Genomic DNA, 22,434 nt, shown 5'->3' with positions numbered 1-22,434 from the left:
TATAAGGTCATCATCAGACTTTTAATTCCAGATTTTTATTGATTCAAATTTCACCATCTGCCATGGTGGAATTTGAACCTGGGTCCCCAGAGCATTGCCCTGGGTCTCTGGAATACTAGTTCAGTGACAGTATCACTACGCCATTGCCTCCCCAGTGATTGGTATACAAGGACACCCAGGGTTTATCTCCAGCATCCGCAGTTTTTTGCTTTATCTTTGTACATCAACATTTCCCAATCTATCACTATCTAGACAATACTCTGCCATTATCCACCAAAGTGGATAACTTCACACTTATCCACTGCACCTGCCATGTATTTGCCCACTCACTTAACTTGTCTAAATCGCCTTGAAGCCTCTTTATATCCTCCTAACCACCCACATTCCCACCTAGTTTTGTGATGTCAGTAAACTTGGAAATATTACAGTTGGTTCTCTCGTCCAAATCATTGATATATATTGTGAATAGCTGGGGCCCTAGCACTGATCCTGCAGCACTCCTTAGACAGCACCTTCCAAACCCACGACCACTACCATTTAGAAGGACAAGGCCAACTTGTAGATGGGAACACCACCGCCTGGAAGTTCCCCTCCAAGTCACTCACTATCCTGACTTGGAAATATATCACTGTTCCTTCACTGTTGCTGGGTCAAACTACCTTCCTAACAGCACTGTGGGTGTACCTATGCCACATGGACTGCAGTGGTTCAAGAAGGCAGCTCACCACCACCTTCTCAAGGGCAACTAGGGATGGGGTTACATTTGCAACCCTCCAATCTGTGGGGACTGTTCCAAAATCTACAGAATTTTGGAAGATGACAACCAACGCATCCACTATTTCCATGGTCACCTCCTTCAGTACCCTGGGATGTAGATTATCAGGTCCTGGGGATTTTTCTGTCCCATTCATTTCTCCAGTGCTGTATTTTCAGTAATACTAATTTTCTTCAATTCCTCCATCTCACTAGACTCTCGATTCCTTAGTATTTCTGGGAAGTTATTTGTGTCTTCCTCTGTGAAGACAGAACTAAAGTAGTTGTTTAATTGTTCTGCCATTTCCTTGTTCTCTATTATAAATTCTACCATTTCGGACTGTAAGGGAGCTACATTTGTCTTCACCAATCTTTTTCTTCTTACATACTTAGAAGCTTTTACAGTTCCTTGCAAGTTTATTCACATACTCTATTTTTTCCCTCTTAATCAATTTCTTGGTTTTCCTTTGCTGAATTCTAAACTGATCCCAATCCTCAGGCTTGCTACTTTTTCTAGCAACTTTATATGACTCCTCTTTGGATCTAATGCTATCCTTAGTTTCTTTAGTTAGCCGTGTTTGGGGGCCACTTTCCTGTTGGGTTTTTGCACCAGCAGCAGTGAAGGAACGGCAATATTTTTCCAAGTCAGGATGGTGAGTGACTTGGAGGGGAACTTCCAAGTGGTGGTGTTCCCATCTACCTGCTGCCCTTGTCATTCTACAGGGTAGTGATCGTGGGTTTGGAAGGTACTCTTGAAGGAACCTTGGTGATTTCCTGCAATGCATCTTGTATATGGTACACACTGCTGCTACTGTGCATCAGTGGTGGAGGAAGTGAATGTTTGTGGATGTGGTGCCAATCAAGCAGACTGCTTTGTCCTGAATAGTGTCAAGCTTCTTGCGTGTTGTGGGAGCTGCGCTCATCCAGGCAAGTGAGGAGTATTCTATTGCACTCCTGACCTGTGCCTTGTAGAAGGTGTACAGGCTTTGGGGAGTCAGGAGGTGAGTTACTCGTCGCACGATTCCTAGCCTCTGCCCTGCTCTTATAGCCACAGTATTTATATGGCTATTCCAGTTCAGTTTCTGGTCAATGGTAACCCCCGGGATGCAGATAGTGGGGGATTCAGTGATGTTAATGCCATTGAACATCAAAGGGTGATGGTTGGATTCTCTCTTATTGGAGATGGTCATTGCCTGACACTTGTGTGGCGTGAGTGTTACTTGCTACTTGTCAGCCCAAGCCAGGATATTGTCCAGTCTTGCTGCATTTGGGCATGGACTGCTTCAATATCTGAGGAGTCACGAATGGTGCTGACCATTGTAGAATCATCAGCGAACATCCCCATTTCTGACTTTATGATGGAAGGTCATTGATGAAGCAGCTGAAGATGGTTGGGCCGAGGACACTACCCTGAGGAACTCCTGCAGTGATGTCCTGGAGCTGAGATGACTGACCGCCAACAACCACAACCATCTTTCTTTGTGCTAGGTATGACTCCAACCAGCAGAGAGTTTCCTCCCTGATTCCCATGGACTCCAGTTTTGCTAGGGCTCCTTGATGCCACACTCGATCAAATGCAGCCTTGATGTCAAGGGCAGTCACTCGCACCTCACCTCACCTCGGGTGTTGAGCTCTTTTGTCCATGTTTGAACCAAGGCTGTAATGAGGTCAGAAGCCGAGTAGCCCTGGCAGAAGGCAAACTGAGCATCAGTGAGCAGATTATTGCTAAGCAAGTGCTGCTTGATAGCACTACTGATGATCCCTTCCATTACTTTACTGATGATCGAGAGTAGACTGATGGGGTGGTAATTGGCTGGGTTGGATTTGTCCTGTTTTTTGTGTACAGGGCATACCTGGGCAATTTTCCACGTAGCCAGGCAGATGCTAGTGTTGTAGCTGTACTGGAGCAGCTTGGCCCCGCAGCAAGTTCTGGAACACAAGTCTTCAGTACTATTGCCAAACTATTGTCAGGGCCCATACCCTTTGCAGTATCCAGTGCCTTCAACCGTTTCCTGATATCATGCAGAGTGAATTGAATTGGCTAAAGACTGGTATCTGTGATGCTGGGGACCAACAGAAGAGGCAGAGATGGACCATCCACTGAGCACTTATGGCTGAAGATTGTAGTAAATGCTTCAACCTTATCTTTTGCATTGATGTGCTGGGCTCGTTCATCAGGGAGGCCTCCTTCTTTAGTTGTCCACCACCATTCACGACTGGATGTGGCAAGACTGCAGTGCAGGTGCAACCCATCTGGCTTGTACAGGTCCCATCTTCCCCAGAATCATTCTCAATGCCTCAGGAATCTAAATCCCTCCTTCCTACACCATCTCTCCAGCCACACATTCATTCAGTCAATTCTCCTATTCCTGATCTCACTAGCACGTGGCACTGGGAGTAATCCTGAGGTTACTAACTCTGAGGTCCTGCTTTTTACTTCCTAGCTCCCTATAGTTTGTTTGAAGGACCTCATCCCTCTTTTTCCCCATGTCATTGGCATGGATATGATTCACAGCCTCTAGTTGTTCACCATCCCCCTTCAGAAGGTCCTGCAGCCGCTCAGTGACATCCTTGACCCTGGCACCAGTGAGGCAACACACCATCCTGGTGTCACATCTGCAGCCGCAGAAACGTCTATCTATTCCCCCTATGATAGAATCCTCTATCACTATTGCTCTCCCACTCTTATTTCTGCACCCCCCAACCCGCCCCATGCAGCTGAGTCACTCATGGTGCCAGACTTGGCTCTCGCACTCCCCTGAGAAAACATCTCCCCCAGCATTATCCAAAACGGAATACCCAAGGGACTCCTGCACTGTCTGCCTGGTGCCTTTACTCTCTCTGGCAGTCACCCATTCCCTTTCTGCCTGTGCACTCTTTACCTGCAGTGTGACCACTTCATTGCACATGAAGATCTCTGCCCTCCACAGCGACTCCAGCCGCTGCTCCAGATCCGAAACACAAATTTCAAGTAGCTGCATATGTAGTCACCATGGACACTGGAAGTGTCCCTGACTTCCCACATCGCACAGGAGGACATTCCATGTGACTGTGCTGCCCTGCCATGACTTACCCGTAAATTTTACTTTTATTTCCTTTAGTTTAGAGGATATTAAGGACAGTTGAAATACTCACCAAGTCCTACTTACCAAGGCCACTGCTCTTCTTTGAGGAAAGGTAGAAAATAAAAGGATCATCTGCTTCCCTCTTCACCAAGCTACCTCACTCACCAAGCACCAATTGAAGCACTCAAATGTAGCCCAAGGCAGCACTGTAGATGGCCTGCTTTTATGCTCCCTGAATCTAGCTTCTGAAATCCTGTCCAATTAACTAGCTGCAAGCAGAGCCTGAATGAGCCCTGTTTTAAAGCTGGACTAAAACTCATCTTCTTCCAAACCAAAGAGCAACTTTTAGTTAATTGCTTAATTAAAGAAAGACTAGACTGTAGATAGAAATTAACCCTTAAAACTCCCTCACTCACCAAACTCCAAACTGAAGCACTCAAATGCAGCCCAAGACAGCACTCAGTGCACTTATTACAAGAGGATTTGAGTATAGGAGTAAAGATGTCTTACTGCAATTATACAGAGCCTTGGTGAGACCGCACCTGGAGTATTGTGCATAGTTTTGGCCTCCTTACCTAAGGGAAAATATACTTGGAATAGAGGGAGTGCAACAAAGATTCACTGAACTAATTCCTGGGATGGAGGAATTGTCCAATGAGGAAAGATTAAATAGACTGGGCCTTTATTCTCTGGAGTTTAAAAGAATGAGAGGTGATCTCATTCAAACATACAAAATTCTTATAGGGCTCAACAAGGTAGATGCAGGATGTTTCCCCTGGGGAGGCGAGGGGAGGTTTCCAGAAGCAGAGGTCACAGTCTCAGAATAAGGGCAGTCCATTTCTTCACTCAGAGAGTGATGTATCTTTGGAATTCTCTGCCCCAGAGAGCTGTGGAGGTTCAGTCATTGAATATGTTCAAGACTGAGATCGATAGATTTCTACATATTAAAAATTATCAAGGGATACGGGGATAGTGCAGAGAAATGGTGAAGTAGAAGATCAGCCATGATCTCACTGAATGGCTGAGTGGGCTCAAAGGACTAAAGGGCCTACTCCTGCTCCTATTTCTAATGTTATGACAGAATTCCCACCCTCTTTGAAAAGAGCTGTGCAATCTTTTAGGATAGATGATGCTTCAATTTTACGTCTCAGTGAAAGCACAGCATACGTCACAGTACTGCCTAGATAGTGTGTTTTAAATCATGGAGTGGAGTTTGAACCTGTATTATGAATCCTAAAGTGGTATCAATTGAGCTAAGCTGAGCAACATTTGAATAACCCAACTGAATTCAATATGATTTTCCTTCACTGTACAACGTTCTTCAGCTAAGAAGTAGGCAACCTGCTTAGGTTACACAAACCCAAACAGTATTTGATTGGCCATCGCTAGGAAAAGGAACATGTCACCATGATTTTCAATTAGTTTTTGGATCTGCAAGGAAGTCAAGACTTAGGGGAAGCAGGCAGGAAAGTGGAGTTACGTCCGCAATCAGATCAACCATGATTTTATTGAATGTGGAACAGGCTCGAGGGGCCAAATGGCCTACTACTGCTTCAAGCTGATCAGAAGTTATACAAGGACACCGTACAAGAGCAGCATTCAATCATAATTGAGGGGATTCAGCCTGAAACAATAATTGTAACTCATTATATAAAAAAAGAGACACAACGCAAATGTTTCAGTAAGCAAATATTATTTGAGATAAGCCAAGAACAAAAATGACAAAATACAGACACTTACAATAAAAAAAACAAAATTTACTCCTTCAAATACAAGATGTTTATTTTCTGAAACTGTGCTTTTTATAGTATATGTTTGTCATCCACTTCAATAAGCCATGCAGTTATCAATATCTAAAAAATACTGCCTATATACTTAATATAGATAGTTCACAGCCAACAATTAAATCAGACATTAGACACTTGGTACCCTTCAAAACTAGAAGATTTTAATTCAGGTTTACCAAGACGTTTTCCCCATTCGACATTAAAATTTAATTAAAAGCTAATGTCAGACAATAAATCAAAGGCCAATAAAGAAAAGTAGTTGACAAAAAATCCACTTATATAATTCAGGGGGAGATGCTCATTTCATTTCTGCTGATGGAAATAGTTTCAAATGTGGTGTTCCTGTGAAGTAAAAGGAAAAATGAATTGTAAACACATACAAAAATCATAAAAACTGGAACTGTATCTCATAAAAAGATAGAATACATGAGATGTTTTCAAAATTGCTGTTAAGCTTTCAGAGGCTAGCCTGTTACAACTATATAAGAGTTTCATTTTGCAATAACTAAATTTTAATACATTTTACTCCTAAATATTTATGATTAAGCCATTATCTTGTTGAACAAAGCAGTATTCCTATAGGTTAATAATATCGTCACCATTGTTTTAAATATTAATGGATCACATGTACTAAAATTGTCTGTCGCCCTGTCTTCACAATTCATTTAAAAATCTGCACATTACACTAATATTTTAAGTCATTTTCCCTCCTATCTGTATATTGGTATACATTTGGCTGCTATGATATTTGAGATAAAATTTCTTCAAATCTATCATTTAAAAACAAACATAACATTTTCTAATATAAATGACCATATGATCCTCCCTCTCACTCCTGTGATCTTCCAACTAATTCTAATTATTTCAAAATAAAATCACGCTGCTGTGTGTTCAGGGATAATCAGAACTAACTGACAAACCAGACTTGTATATTATTGAAGAGTGTCCTAATTACACCAATGAGCCATGTCTGGCGCAGTGTAAATAGTTTTAATATTGAAATTAGCATATGTCAATATATTAAAAAATTGAATGGTTAACTATCAATGCTTACACAACAGTTTAAAAGTAAACTGTAAAAAAGTAAAAGTAATAATGAGGTATACATTTCAAGCTTATTTTTCAAATATTACCAAACTGGCATATAACTTGAATATAATGACTGAAATCACATTTGTAAACAGTCAAATACAAATTAAACTGGTTGGAACAAGTTTAGTAATTACTGTTTTAACATAAAATCTTACAATCACTAGCACAATATTAAATGATAGAGGCAAAAATTGCAGTTTAAATTTCAGACAACCAACTTCAGGAATTATTAAAAACTTTTATCTTTTCCATCATACACATGCAATTCTACTGCACTTCTGTGAAATAAGGAAAAAAAATTCAAATTAGGTTGATACCATTAGTTTAGCAAGGGTAACTGACCAACAATCCTATCACAGTAATGGATTTAGATCTCCAAAATTTAGTAATACCCTTAATAAATGGTAAAGCCTGTATTTTAAAACAAAATAAATGTACTCCGGGTTTCAAATATATTACCCGACAGTTTGCGCTAAAGCTTTTTATAGGTTAATTAAAATTCTCCAGGCTAGGGGGTACACTGGTATTTTAATAACCACCAGATGCTTGATATAAAAGAGACATAGCATAATTTTGCTGTAAATTTTTCTCATCCATGTATGTAATATACCCGTTCTTATCCTACATGTCTACTAACAAACAAGCGAAACATTTCCAGAAATTTGAAAGTCATTCAAACCAAGAAGAGCAAGGCCAGTAACTTAGCTGATCTCAACCAGGGCAGCAATAGGATTGCTGTGATATGTCTTAGCAACCAGGTTTAAAGGGAAAGTAAGCCAGGATTCATACTTCTAATTGTTGTATAGACACCCTTGTAGGAAGTGTGTAGGTTTGAACCTTAGGGCAGGACAGGATCAGGCTCCACAGTAATCCTGTTGTCCCCTCCTAAATGATCAAATAACCTGCCAATACCTTGTCTAGCCTCAAACATGATGAATGTCCTCTAGGGCGAGGTACTGTAGGGACCCCAGTGCCCATGGAAACTTACCCCAAAGAGTCAACTCTTTCAGGAGAGGAGGAAGGAAGCGGAAAAAAAGAGCGAGGAAGGAGAGAAAATAAGACCAACAGACTTGAAGGATAATGCAATACAACTTGTCCCTTCTCTACTCATTTTCCACAGTAATGAAAAAGGGCAGGAGTTAATTAGAAAATCAAGAGTCAACTTCAATTCACTATTTTTGTGCAGCAATGCAAGAAAAATATCTAACCAAACTTAATTCTGATACAGATATTTAGACTTATGTTTTAATGCATGAAGCAGATAAAAAGTATACACTTAAAATTAGAGGTGACGAAGTACTGCTGTTTGGAGAGAGGGTCCAGGTTCAACTTGAAATTAACATGATACTATACGCTTAATTCTTCCATTCATGGCTATCATTTTACAATATTGCTGGCCTGTATTATGTTTAAAATACAGTTTCACTGTCAAAATATGTATTCTAACTGTGCTGGTACCTCTAACTAATTAGGACAGAATGAGGCATTTCATTTTAACCATATCACTCCATTTTCCCACTAAAATAAAATCGGGCTTTAAAAAAAAAAACTTCAATGGATAAACAGAGTAAGTTGCAGAAAGGCTAAAATAATGGCAGTAATGAGTCTACATCTTAGCTCCAAAATACAGAAATCTTCAATTAATGTAAAAGAATCATCTGAGGTAGAAATGCTAATTTTCAACTATTGAGCATTGCAAAACCTAGGTAAAGGGTGTCAAACACATGGCCCATGTGTACTGTGCTACCAGTTGCTGTATGTCACAGAGGGTTTCTGTTTTCCTAACAGCCCAGGAAAACTGAGCCTTTTAAAATTTAGCGTTGTAGCAGCGACTCCCCATCAATTCTTGTTGCTGGAGGGTGGGAGGCAGTCAGGAGATTGAAACTGTGAATGGAGTGAGGTGGGGTAGACATGTGATCCAGAATTATGTGCAGAGCTGGGAGCAGCGACAGCAGTGCAGTGAGCAAGAGTTGTGCTCAGAAAGCAGCAGCTGGTAAAGGCGTTAATCAATTAGGGGATATTATTGTGGATAAACAGTGAATGACTGTTTCCACTGGTGAGTGAATGGTGAAGAGGATGACAACCGTGTATTCGACATGGATCAAGGAGCATCACAAGCTCCAATACAATATTGGAGGGTTAGGTACAGGCTGGGAACAATAAACGTTTTTTTTTTAAAAGCCCCACTGTTTACTCAACGGCCCTATTTAGGCTGCTGTAGAACTGGGAAAAATGTCAGAACTTGCACAGCACATACTGAACCTAGTTTATCACATTTTTCAGAAGGATCCTGAAGCAGATACAGGATCCTTCTTTGCCAATTTAAATTGGTCCACCATGGATTTCACTCAGCCATCTGGTACATCTAAAAACAGCGAGCAACAAATGGCAAGGGATTAGGTGCAGAACCTCACACCCAAAAGTTCGTATATACTGAACCCGTTTTATGCCCAAACAGGCGAGATGCATACCAATTTCTACCCTAGTGTGTCCAAATAGATTTTGCTGAATGTGGCCCATGCCAAGTACCAGGATATCGGATCAGGCTCACCACATAAATTGAGTTTGACACCTCTGATGTAGATGATTTCAGATAAAGTTCAAAATTTTTTATTTACATTCACAGGAATGTTACTGATACAAATGGTCTCTGCATTATTAACTTAAGTTTTCTGTATGATTAGGCAATGCTGGTAGTCTAACAAATGATCACTATATAGAAATAGTCATTCTGACATTTATTTAGGGGTCCTGTCTCATATTTCATTTTCAAATTATTTTGCATGGTCACAGTGATAGTTGCCACAAGCAGTCAGTATTGGGGCAAATAATTGCCAATAAGCATATAGAATCAGCTGTGAATTGTGATATGACTAACAGATTATTGTGATACATTGCCAAACTGAAACTGATATTACATGAGTGTCTGACCTTTTTGAAACAAATGTTTCAATGTAGGCACAGAACATTCTATTATTTAAACTCAGAGGGCAAAAGATTGATGAGAGACAATAAACTTTAAGCTGTACTGTCCTTCATAGCAACAGATTTGGCACCACTTTAATTTTTTGAGTTTGAAAAGATGCTATACAAACTTTTGCCTAAAGGATGTGAATACAATCATGTCTCTGCAGCTGAGGCATGTACAGATTGCACGACTACTCACAACTTAAAAAAAAAAGTACCTGAACAGAAGATGCTTAACTGAATCTGGTTATCTGACCACCAGTTACACGGCATATTTTAAAAATTAAATCAAAAAAAGGTGGTCCAGTGTCATCACAACATGGGTTTGGATGCCTATAGCCATCCATATTCAATTCTTGGCTTAACTAGCATCTTAAGTACTCTAGGGAAACAGACTGTTCTACCTCAGTAAGAAAGCCTCCTGATGAATTGATCAAAACAGCTACTTATGTGGCGATCTGGGTGGGGCTGTGGGCTGGACCACCTCTCCTCCCAGCTGCAGAAGAAAATGTGAAGGGAAGTCAAAGAAAACAGAAATCTTGGCTAAACATCTTTAAATACAAATCTTAGAAAATCTAATCGTTAATCCAGCTCTCACCAAAAAAATATACCTTTTCCTCTTTGTGTCTGTCCTTTCTCTCCTCTTCATCTTCTATTCCTCCATTTTCTTCCTCCTCCTTTTCATCGCTTCCCTGATATTTGTCATGTGTCCACTTTGGACTGCTGCTCGATTTTTTGAAAATAAATCGCCCACGTCCTCTTGGAAAAGTACCTCGCCCCCTTCCCCTTTTGGCCCAGTAATCCACCCCATCATCTCTGTCATCATGCTACCATGAAGAGAGAAAAGAACAGGAAATACTTCACCATTTTAATCAGGTTATTTTTTTTTTTCTGGAATTCCCCCACCAAATTGTAGTTTACTCAAAAGGTAAGAACAGGCACATGCAAACCTGTCGTACTGACTACTGTAACAATCTGAACTATTTATTTAAATATGCACTAGCTCCATGCTAACTTTATTAAATACATCTGAACAGCCATCTGAAACACTATGCAAAATACTGCAGATGTGCAATCTTAGCTGATGAGACAATTGAGTATAATATCTGAACAAATGCAAGTATTTAAACAGACTTCTTGGAGCTGGCATGAACTAAACATTGAAAATTCAATAAGCATCAGCAGTGAGGTTAATTATTAGTGGAAGCTACCTACTACTTCTTTTCTTGATTAGAATATTTCATAACAGCTGTAGCCAAAGCCAAGAATATGGTCTCATCAGAAAGACCTAGAGATTTAACAATTGTCAGCATTTTAGCCATCCTTAAAACATGCCTTATTTGATGATCCATGCATAATAGCAGCAACATTGATTCTGGGAAACCATTTTTAAAAAAAATTTGTATTACATGATTCAGAACTTTTGAATATTTTTCAAATTCAGTTTCACAAATTATGATTCTGAACTGACATTTACAAGTCTATTTCAGTAATGATAGTGATGTGCACTGTCTCCACATGACTGAAGAAAGATTACAACGGGGGAGCAGATTTACAATATTAATTTAGCATCAAAGCTAACAAGATCCCCACTTATTCCTGATAAACAAATCTGGGGGAAAAAAAAACAACAAATTCTTAGAATAGACTGATTGCCAATACCCACCAGGAAGTATTTCTTGCTCTTTGGAGTATATTCAGGATCCCACTCTTCCTCCTTGGATCGCTTTTGAAAATTTGGGTTTGTAGTACTGGTGGAAACAGTACTTGAACCAGAGAAACTTCCTCTGGCTCTCCCTCTGCCACCTCTTATTCGAAACTGCTAAATGTTCAAAGCACAGAATCTGTTAGATGCTTTCTGAGCTGCAATTCCTTTAAGTATTTTAGAAAGTAAGAAATCAAAGGGGCAGGGAAAGGATAAAAGCTAGCCAAGGAGGCCGATGGCAGTATCAGAAAATATAGACCACTGATCGATCACCTAGTTTCACTTTCTTGAAACAAAACTGTTCATTTTTCTGCTTTTAAAACTTTCCATTTTTTTCCTTTCTTTGGCCTTCATTATATTTATTTTCTATTTCATCAGCAGATAACTTCAATGAAAGCCCTTGATACCCTGTGTAGTGGCTTATAAATCATCCTGCATCAGTGAGGATTATTTAAAAAAATGATTTTATGCTTGAAATAGAATTGTATAATATCAACTTGCAATCATGAAACTAGATATTTAGAGAATGTAATCTCCTTGTTGTCCAAAGGAGCAATTTCAGAGTTTCAGAAACTATCGCAAACCAGTTGAATTACCAAACTGAAATCACTCCAATATTAAATGGGGACTGGATGCACTTTTAACCTCCTTGTCATTCCAGTAATAGGAGACACAGCAGATACATGCAGCCAGATGATCCTTGCTGATTTTGGAGAACATTCCCTCTGTAGATTGATCATTAATCCAACAATCATCTGAGGCAATCAGCATTTGTTTATCAGTATGTAGTTTGGCAAATTCTTCCTATTGATTATAACATGTATTTTAATAGAGTTCATTAGCCTATAACAGTTACATAAATGCTCAATATCACTGCAGTTTGTACTCTGTTATGGAAAGATAGTTTAAATAGATTAATTTACGGACCAGATAGCACAATTTTTAAAAAAATTTCTGCTACATATTGTTAAGCCATAAAAATTATTTTTCTACACACATTTTTATGCATTGTTTGGAGCATACAACAAAGCAATAACACATCGTAGATGCATATATTGATGAAATACTTCAGCTTTGCTCATATTCTTAATCATCTTTTCAGTAGTGACATTAAGGATTTTTTAAAAAAGCAAAAACAGCACTAAAGGCACAACTGTGGTATAGATCAATGCCTCCAGTTACAATTTTAATGAGCAGAAAGGGGGTTTACTTTCAAATCTTTTAATATGTGTAACCATGATACTTGGCATGCAAACTTTTTATATTGTTTATATGTTTGTCCTACATCAAGTTCCTAACTTACAATGAAGAAAATAACCACTTAAACTTTAATGTAAAGTCAATATTCTCACTCAAATGGGCCTTAGGGGCTGGGTAAATTCTTCAATATTGTTGATTACTGAACACTCCAAAATCAAGAGCAGAAATACTGTATTATATAATAATATTTACTAATTAGGTTGGATACAACTAGACCTGATAACAGGTCACCATATGCACTCGTGCAAAAGTCGAGTTGTTGAGGCTAAATTTTTAAGGAAAATGAAAGGGGTTCACTTATAGACAAGTAGTGCTTGAGGGGTTGAAATCATTTCACGCCAGGGACGATGGAGCAGGTGCAGCCTGATCAGTGCCATCGCTAAGCTGATTCCTGAGATGAAGGGTTTGTTTTATGAGCAGGTGAGAAAACTCATTGGAGTTTAGAAAAATGAGAGGTGATCTTGTTGAAATTTGAGATTCTGGGGAGATTTGAGAGGATGTGGGGAACCAGGAAGCAGAGTTTCAAAATATTTTTAATTTATTGTATATAAACAATAACAATAGTAACAATACTCCATTCACTTTGCAATAAAGGCCAACATTCTATTTGCCTTCCTAATTACTTGCTGTACCTGCATGTTGACGTTTTGTGATTCATGTACAACGACACCCAGATCCCTTGGTACTGAAGCATTCTATAGTCTCTCACCATTTACATAATACTCTTGCTTTTCTATTCTTCCTGCCAAGTGGACAACCTCACATTTTCCCACAATATACTCCGTCTGCCAAATTTTTGCCCACTCACTTAACCTACCTATATCCCTTTGCAGACTCTTTGCATCTTCCTCACAATTTGCTTTCCTACCTATCGTTGTATCATCAGTAAATTTGATTGCAATACAGTAAGTCCCTTCATCCATGTTATTAATATAGAAAGTAAATAATTGAGGCTCAAGCACTGGTCCCTGTGGCATTCCACTAGTTACAGTTTGTCAACCTGTAAATGACCCATTTATCCCGACTCTCTGCTTCCTGTTAGCTAGTCCTGCAACCATGCCAATACATCGCCCTCAACACCATGACTTCCTATCGTGCAGTAACCTTTTATGTGGCATCTTATCAAATGCCTTTTGGAAATCCAAATGCACTATATCTACTGGTTTCCCTTCATCCACACTACCTACTACATCCTCAAAAGGAACACTAATAAATTTGTCAAAGTCAATTTCTCTTTAATAAAACTATGTCAGCTCTGCCTGATAGTACTTTTATTTTCTAAATGTCCTGCTACTATGTCTTTAATGATGGATTCTAGCATTTTCCCAATGACAGACATTTGGCTAGCTGGCCTGAAGTTTCCTGCTTTCTATCTCCCTCCTTTTTTGAATGAAGATTTTCCATTTGCAGTTTTCCAATCAGCTGGGACCTTTCCAGATTCCAGGGAATTTTGGAAGATTACAACCAATGCATCCGCTATCTCTGCAGCCACTTCTTTTAAAACCCTAGGATGCAGGCTATCAGTCCAGTGGGACTTGTTAACCTTAACTTCCAATAGTTTTTCCATTAATTATTCTCTAGTGATAGTGATGACCACTTCCAAAAGCTCGCTATTTCATCATTAGGAAACATAGGCCACAGTACCTGCCTACTGGGAAGGGAAATAAAAATATTTGCACAGCATTATGTTCAGTATAAACTTTGTGTGAGGAAAACTATGTTTTCGGGACTCCAGCGCAAGCACAGAGCGTGGAATGGGGGCCAACAGCAAGAGTGTCTCCTGTTGTTGGTGCTGCTGCTGAGCATTGCCATGGAGATTAGGGCCGACACCGATGCAAGTTAAAAGAGCGGCAGGAAGACAGGCCACACATATTCAGTTTCCAGCATTCTTTTGACAGCTGCAGGGATTGTGCAGTGCACTTGCAGGATGGTGTGGTGTGAAGCGACGACTACTGGACCTGTGTGTGGCGTGAAAAACGAGCCCACGTGATGTTAGTCAGGAGATGAAGAGGTGGCAGCTGAAGTGTTGTTGTTAGCTCCATGTCCTCTGAGCCCCAGCTGAAGCCCGTCAGGAGCTGAAAAGGCAGCAAAAGGTTGTTTGCTCCATGCTGCTGAGGGGTCTGGGGCTCAGAAGCCTGGGGGCCATTGGTAGCTCCATGCTGCTGAGGGTTAGGGCTCAGGGAAACCCTGGAGCAGTGGTGGCTGGGTGCAGCTAGGGGTTGAGGCTCAGGGAGGCCCAGGAGCAGTCCTTGCTCAGTGCAGCTGACAGTTGGGGCTCAAGGAGGCTCAGGAACAGTGGTGTTCTGCTCAGAGCAGCTTGTGGGTTGGGATCGTGCCAGTGATTAGATGCTGGCACACATTCTCGGGAGAAGAGATTGAGTAGCTGGGAGACAATTGAAATGCATTCCCTCAGAATCTACTAGGGTGGGGGATGGGGCTCAATATAGTCAAGGGGTTCTTCCCTGGATGCCGAAGTCAGTCAGCTTACTGGAGATTATAGGGATTTTGTTTCTAAGAGAGAAGCGTTCTCTTACTCCTCCAAAAAGTAAACAAATTAATATTTTGGGAGACAGTAGGGCAGTTCAGTCCTTGATGGCGGCTGATAATACGATTTGTGTTCCAGATGGTTTGACCGAAGAGTAAGTATTAATAGGGACTAGTCATGGGACTTATGAATCTGTTTCCTTCTATCGAGTCAATTTATGAAGTGACTAAGAATTGTTATTGCTGGAATTGTTCCTAATTTACCTATCAAGGGGGTAGATTTTATACTGGATAATGATGTGGCAGGCACAGACAGTAACACAGCACCAATTGAGTTGCAGCTGTTGCTTGGCCATGCTGAACTTGCCAAACTCCCCAAAACTACTGTGGCCAAATTCGATAAGCTCACCATCAACAAACAGGATGAAATGGTCAAACAACTAGCCCATGGCCAAGAAAAGTTAGTACCAGAGATGCAAGAATGTCAAAGGCTGCAGGAGGAACTAAGATCTGCTAAAGAAAACTGTTCAGTGTAGAGAACCAACTTTCACGCACAAAAGAGATGGATAATGAAAAACTAAACTGGTGAGAGCACTTGAGTGTCGGTCAAAGGAAGTAGAATGCTCGAATGAGGATATGAAACATCTAAATGATAAACTTGGAGAAACAAATTCAACAAAGATAGCTCTTCAGTTAAAGCCTGACGAACTTCCAGGTTGCAGAAATCTCTAATATCATGAAACCCGATGCAATCTGGAGAATAAAAAGAATGAGATGCACAGCATGGAAGAGCAGATCCAGACTTTAAAAGCCACTAAGAAACACTTTGAGAAACAAACTGAGGATCTGACAAGTAAATTGAAAGACTGTAAGGAGCAGTCAGCAACCATGGAAGATCCTGAAATGAACTGAATGCCCATGTGAAGTTGTTAAACTTGTATGAGGGTTCTGCAGATGACTCAGAAACAAAGGCAACTAGGCTTACCAGAGCAGATGCTGAGCTGAACAAAAGGATCAACAAACTTGAAAAGGAATTGGAAAATAAGGGAGTAACCAGATGTTTGGATGAAATTGTGAAAGAAGTGGAAAGATGGTGAATTTGTGCACATGCTGGTTGCACATCTCTCGGCTAAATTAAAAGGTGACTTGAGTAAAGGGAGCAAAACTCTCAGTGCAGGTTTATTCATCTAATGTTCATCAGTACAATGAAATGACAAAATCTGTTCTGAAGACGGTGACTGAGGAAGATAATTTTGAAGCTGGCTGTCAATCAGAAATACAAGCTTTCTTTAACAAACTTAAAGGACCACTTGAAGGCATACTTCCATCAACAGAGAAGAGTAAGAAAACCACCATGTTCTTCTGCATTAAAGCTGGGGAGCCTATGTGAAAGTTATTTGTATCAAATAGTGAGACTACTTTGCATCCATATGTGAAGAAGGGGAGGCCGCCAGAATATTGGTTTGCAGTTCCACAAGAAAGGCTGAAAAACCATGGCACAAAATAGAAATATAAGCTGCTCAAGATATTTTTAAAGAGAACTTCAATGTATCTTCACTACATTCGGTTGACCATGAGAAGATTATGAAAAAAAATGTAACTGCTGATGTTCTGACCAGAGTTTAAAGAAAGAATGTAGGAGGAAAAGCAGGCTCTAAATTATGACAATTCTGTGACGTTTAAATTCTGTTAATCCTACTTATCACACATATTTGCCTACGTTTTGGTTAAGCTCTTAAAGCTCTGTAAATAAATGATGTGTAATTGTGAAAAATGAAAAGGTTTCTTGTACAGTATGTAATAAGCTATTTGTTAGAAGTTTATGATACGAACTTGCAAAATATTGGTATTGTAAATAAACCTTCACTACTTTACAATTTTCTTGCAAGCAGGGAGGAAGTGTGAGGAAATCAGCATGTTTTCAGGATCCGACGCAAGCTTAGAGAGCGGAGTGTGAGCTGCCAGTGAGAGCGTCCAACATGTTACCATGGAGATGAGGGCCGACACTGCGCTTGTATCAGAGCGCGGCAGGGAGACAGGCTGTGCACGCTTGGTTTTCAGCGTTCTTTTGACAGCTGCAGGGATTGGGTAGTGCACCTGCATTGTGGTGTAGCATGAAACAACCACAGCGCAAAACGAACCCGTGTGGCAGGTTATTTGGGAACTGAAGAGGTGACAGCTGAGGTGATTAGCTGTGTAGAGCTGGGGCTCAGCTCTGTGTGCAGCTGGGGCTCAAAGAAGTCCAAGAGCAGTGATATTCTGCTCAGAGCAGCTAGAGAGTTGAGATTGTGCCCGTAATTAAATGCTGAATGCAGCCTTGTGAATCTAGTGAGGAACAATCTCGGAAGAAGAGACTGAGCATCTGGAAGGTGAGCAGTCTGAATCGGAGCTGCTGCTGTTCAGGAAAGACAGAGGATAGATCCTCAAAAGAGAGGAGTTGATATCCCTCAAGAGGAAGTGTTTTAAAGAATTTTTATGATTCACAGTCATCACTGATGTCTGGTAGTTTGGTAAGAAATTCGGGGGACTCATCTTGGTTATGTCTGCCATTTAATGTACTGTTTGTGGTGTGTTCGACCATAGCTCGCATGTTAATTCATGTTTACCTCATGTTAATTCTGGATATTAGAGTATAAGATAAATAGTGTTGACTGATTGCTTAGCTGACTTCTGTATAATAAAATTTCTTCTGTTTGTTTAAAAACATGGAATCTTGCGGTTTTATTCTGAGTAAATAACTAGGATTTCAAATTTCATCTACTTTAAACAAAAAGTTACTGGTCCCAAACCGGATCCTGACAAAATTACAGGTCTCATCCAAGATTGGAACATTTATACCAAGTATTACAATACCTACATTATAACAGTGATTACAACTCAAAATAATTAATTGACTAAAATGTGCTTCGAGATGTCCTGAGGTTGAGAAAGATATAAAATATATGCAAGTCTTTCCAACTCACATGCTGTGCTGCTTCCCCTCCCATCTCCTGGTTGATACCAACAGTTTCAGAGATGAAAAAGTAGCATCTCTCCACCTTTCTTCCTTTATTCTTCAATCTTCCATCAACTCTACCCTCCATTTCAAACCTATGCTTCCCCAAGTTAATTCTCGTTAATCTATACTGGTAACTTTTTCATATAAAACCGCAACAAAAACATCTTTTCAACATTTTCCCATCTTCGCTCGGAAAGACAAAGTGAATGTCCAACTTTGCACGCCAGTCATAGACAGTTGGTTTCACACTACAGAAAGTTGAAAGAAAAATCTCTATTCTAAATTATGACAATGCAATTGCTTCTTGCCGAAGCAATTGAGTTGAAGGAAGACATTTATTTGGGTTTACAATGTGTATATTTGATTTGATAAACATGGAATTGGGTGTACTAAAAAACAGAAAATTCTGGAAATATTCAGCAAGTTTTAAAAAAAAATAATTCTTTCATGGGATGTGTGTGTCACTGGCAAGGCCAGCATTTTTTACCCATCCCTAATTGTTCTTGAATGGAGTGGCTTGCTAGGCCATTTCAGAGGGGCAGTTAAGAGTCAACCACTTTGCTGCAGACTTGGAGTAACACATAGGCCAGAGCAGGTAAGAATGGCAGATTTTCTTCCTTAAGGGACATTAGTGAACCAGATGGTCTTTTACGACAATTGATGATAGTTTCATGGTCACCATTACTGAGATGAGCTTTATAATTCTAAATATTATTAATTGAATTTAAACTCCACCAGCTGCCATGGTGAGATATGAACCTATGTCCCTGGAGCACTGGCCTGGGGCAGTGGATTACTAGCCCAGGTGACATTACCACTATGCCACCATCTCCCCAAATCTGGCAGCATTTGTGGAAAGAGAAACAGAATTAACATTTCAGGTCAAAGACATTTCTTCAGAACTGGAAAAAGTGAAAAATGTAATAGCAATCTACATGGACCATGCACTGGGTGCGACCTCAAGTGCGTGAGAGACTTTGGTGAGCTGAGGGTAACTTAAATATCTTTCTAAAAATCTAATACTGTTTGTATTTAACATTTAACTGCAAGTACTACTTAACTCCAAGTACTATTTAAATTCGAAGTCTCATCCAGGGGCCTAAGCAGGGAGACAGAAGCTATCCACTGGCAGCAGCTGAAATAGTTAATTAAGGAAACTAACTTGAACTGGTCTTGCTGGGCTCAACTAGTCCCTTTGTTTATAACATATAAATTCAGACATTCTTAGTATGGCCAACACTGGAGTGCGACCTCAATGCAGTGAGAGTTTGGTGAGCTGAGGGAGCTTGGTGAGGAGGGAAGGGAGGTGTTCCTTTGCTTTTTCTAAATTTTTCACAATACAGGACCTGGTTCTTGCTCATCTACAGAGTAAGAAGCTAGCTGCTTGGCAAGTATCTGGTAGTGGTCAAGGTCTATTCTATTCCTAAGGTTTAAAATAGTACAGGAATTTGTGATAAGATTAACAAATGTATAAAAGAAAATAAATAATTGAATAAAACAATTAAGTAATTAATTAAGGCACATGAGCATGGCAGGACAGGTGATGTCTCATGGCTGCAGCACATGGGTATTCCTGGATACCAGTGTTATCCAGGGTAAACACGTCTACAGTTAAGTGTCTGCGATTTGAGGAGCTTCGGCTCAGTCATTAAGCTGCAGACTAAGCTGCGGACACTGCGATAGATCAGGGAAGACGAGAGGTACCTGCAGGTTTTATACCAGAAGGTGGCCACACTCCTTAGGATAGGGTCTTCTGATTAGGAAGGTGGTCAGGGACAGGAGGCTGCGACTACAGCTGAGGAAAGTAGCGAGACCCAGAGGAAGGAGTATCAGCCTCTGCAAGTGTCCAACAGGTTTGAGGTTCTTTCAGCTTCTTTGGATGAGAGTGGGGGCTGCAGGGTGGATGAGCTGACTGGCCATGGCACTGTGGTACAGGAAGCTTTTCAAATGGGGGGAGCACAAAGGTAGTGGTAGTAGGGGGCATAAAAGGGGGACTGACACTGGTCTCTGTAGCAAGAAGCGAGAGTCCAGCTACATTTCCTGCCTGATGCCAGAGTTTGGGACATTTGCTCAGGACTGGAGAGGAACTTGCAGTGGGAGGAGGAGGATCTAGTGGTTGTGGACCATGTAGGTACCAACGACATAGGCAGGACAAGGAAGGAGGTTCTGCATAGTCAGTATGAGGTGCTCGGCACCAAATTAAGCAGAACCTCAAAAGGTAATAACTTCTGGACTGTTACCTGAGCCACATGTAAATTGGCATAGGAGAAATAAGATTCGAGAAATGAATGCATGGCTCAAAGACTGGTTTGGGAGAACTGGGTTCCAGTTTGTGGGGCACTGGCACTAGTATTGGGGAAGGTGGGATCTGTACCATTGGGACAGTCTACACCTGACCCATACTGGGGTTGGTGTCTTCGCGAGTCACCTAACTAGGGGAATAGAGAGGGTTTCAAACTGAGTAGTTGGGACAAGGGATCAAATCTGGAAAGGTGGTAAACCAAAGAGTAGAAACAAGGCAAGGGAGAAAGGTACTAATATGGAAAATAATTAAACAGACCATGACAGGAAGGGACAATCAGCAGATAAGGCTAGACGCGACAAAAATAATAAAAGGACAAAATTAAAGGCCCTGTATCTAAACGCACGTATCATTTTGAACTGCTATTTGCTATGATATGATACCATTATAGAGACAATAGCTGCAGGATGACATAGACTGAGACCTGAATATTGAAGGGTACCTGGCATTTAGGAAGAATAGGAAGTTAGGAAAAAGTGGAGGGGTGGCTCGGTTAGTTAATGATGGTGTTAGCACATTAGAGAGCAATGGCCTAAGTTTAGGAAACCAGGATGTAGAAGCGGTTTGGGCTTTAAAAATGACAGGAGATAGCAGTCACCGGTTAGGCCAGCATTTATTGCCCATCCTTAATTGCCCTGGAGAAGGTGGTGGTGAGTTGCCTTTTTGAACTGCTGCAGTCCCTGTGGTGTAGGTACACCCAGTGCTGTTAGGGAGGGAGTTCCAGGATTTTGACCCAGCGACAGTGAAGGAACAGTGATATATTTCCAAGTCAGGATGGTGAATGATTTGGAGGGGAACTTCCAGGTGGTGGTGTTCCCATGTATCTGCTGCCCTTGTCCTTCTCGTGGGTTTGGAAGGTTCTGCCATAGGAGCCTTGGTGATTTTCTGCAGTGCATCTTGTCGATGGTGCACACTGCTGCCACTGTTCGTGAGGGGCGGAGAGAGTGAATGTTTGTGGAAGGGGTGCCAATCAAGCGGGCTGCTTTGTCCTGGATGGTGTCAAACTTCTTGAGTGTAGTTGCAGCTGCACTCATCCAGGCAAGTGGAGAGTATTCCAACACACTCCTGACTTGTGCCTTGTAGATGGTGGACAGGCTTTGGGGAGTCAGGAGGCAAGTTACTCACCGCAGAATTCCTGGCTCTGACCTGCTCTTATAGCCACAATATTAATAAGGCTAGACCAGTTCAATTTCTGGTCAAATGTAACCCTCAGGATGTTGATAGCGGGGGATTCAGCGATTGTAATGCCATTGAATGTCAAGGGCCAAGGTTAGATTCCCATTTCTTGGATATGGTCATTGCCTGGCATTTGTGTGACTCGAATGTTATTTGCCACTTGTCAGCCCAAGCCTGGATACTGTCCAGCTCTTGCTGCATTTGGACATGGACTGCTTCAGTATCTGAGCAGTCGTGAATGGTGCTGAACATGTGCAATCATTAGCGAACATCCCCACTTTTGACCTCATGATGGAAGGAAGGGCATTGATGAAGCAGCTGAAAATGGTTGGGCCGAGGACACTACCCTGAAGAACTCTTGCAGTGATGTCCTGGAGCTGAGATGATTGCCCACCAACAACCACAACTATCTTCCTCTGTGCTAGGTATGACTCCAACCAGCAGAGAGCTTTCCGCCCCGATTCCCATGGACTCCAGTTTTGCTAGAGCTCCATTTAGCCACACTCTGTCAAATGCCACGTTGATGTCAAGGGCAGTCACTCTCACCTCACTTCTAGAGTTCAGCTCTTTAGTCCATGTTGGAACCAAGGCTGGAATGAGGTCAGGTGCTGAGTGACCCTGGCAGAACCCAAATTGGGCATTAGTGAACAGGTTATTGTTAAGCAAGAGCCGCTTGATAGCATTGCTGATGACCCTTTCCATCACTTTACTGATGATCGAGAATAGATTGGTAGGGTGGTAATTGGCTGTGTTGGATTTGTCCTGCTTTGTGTGTACAGCACATAACTGGGTAATTTTCCACATTGCTGGGCAGATGAAAAAAGGCAAGAAATCGCTTGTGGGAA

The 22,434-nt window shown here is 41.0% G+C and overlaps 1 protein-coding gene across 4 annotated transcripts in view; it reads right to left on the bottom strand.

The window, feature by feature from the left end:
- Positions 1 to 5,494: 5,494 nt before the first annotated feature.
- LOC144680869 (bcl-2-associated transcription factor 1-like) overlaps positions 5,495 to 22,434 on the bottom strand; it is a 77,554-nt gene continuing 60,614 nt past the window's right edge. The window contains exons 11-13 of one of the 4 annotated variants that reach the window (XM_078542345.1): positions 11,331 to 11,486; positions 10,276 to 10,491; positions 5,495 to 5,947 (exon numbers count right to left, since the gene is read on the bottom strand). In XM_078542345.1, coding sequence (XP_078398471.1) covers positions 5,933 to 5,947; positions 10,276 to 10,491; positions 11,331 to 11,486 — 387 coding nt within the window. In that variant the 3' untranslated portion in view covers positions 5,495 to 5,932. The remainder of the gene's footprint in view (positions 5,948 to 10,275; positions 10,492 to 11,330; positions 11,487 to 22,434) is intronic. The other 3 variants (XM_078542347.1, XM_078542346.1, XM_078542348.1) reach the window with 3 other exon arrangements.

This window comes from Cetorhinus maximus, chromosome 5, assembly GCF_964194155.1.
Source record: "Cetorhinus maximus chromosome 5, sCetMax3.hap1.1, whole genome shotgun sequence".
NCBI lineage: Eukaryota > Metazoa > Chordata > Chondrichthyes > Lamniformes > Cetorhinidae > Cetorhinus > Cetorhinus maximus.
The sequence above is the reverse complement of the archived record's forward strand: the minus strand, read 5'-3'. Positions and strand labels throughout refer to the sequence as shown.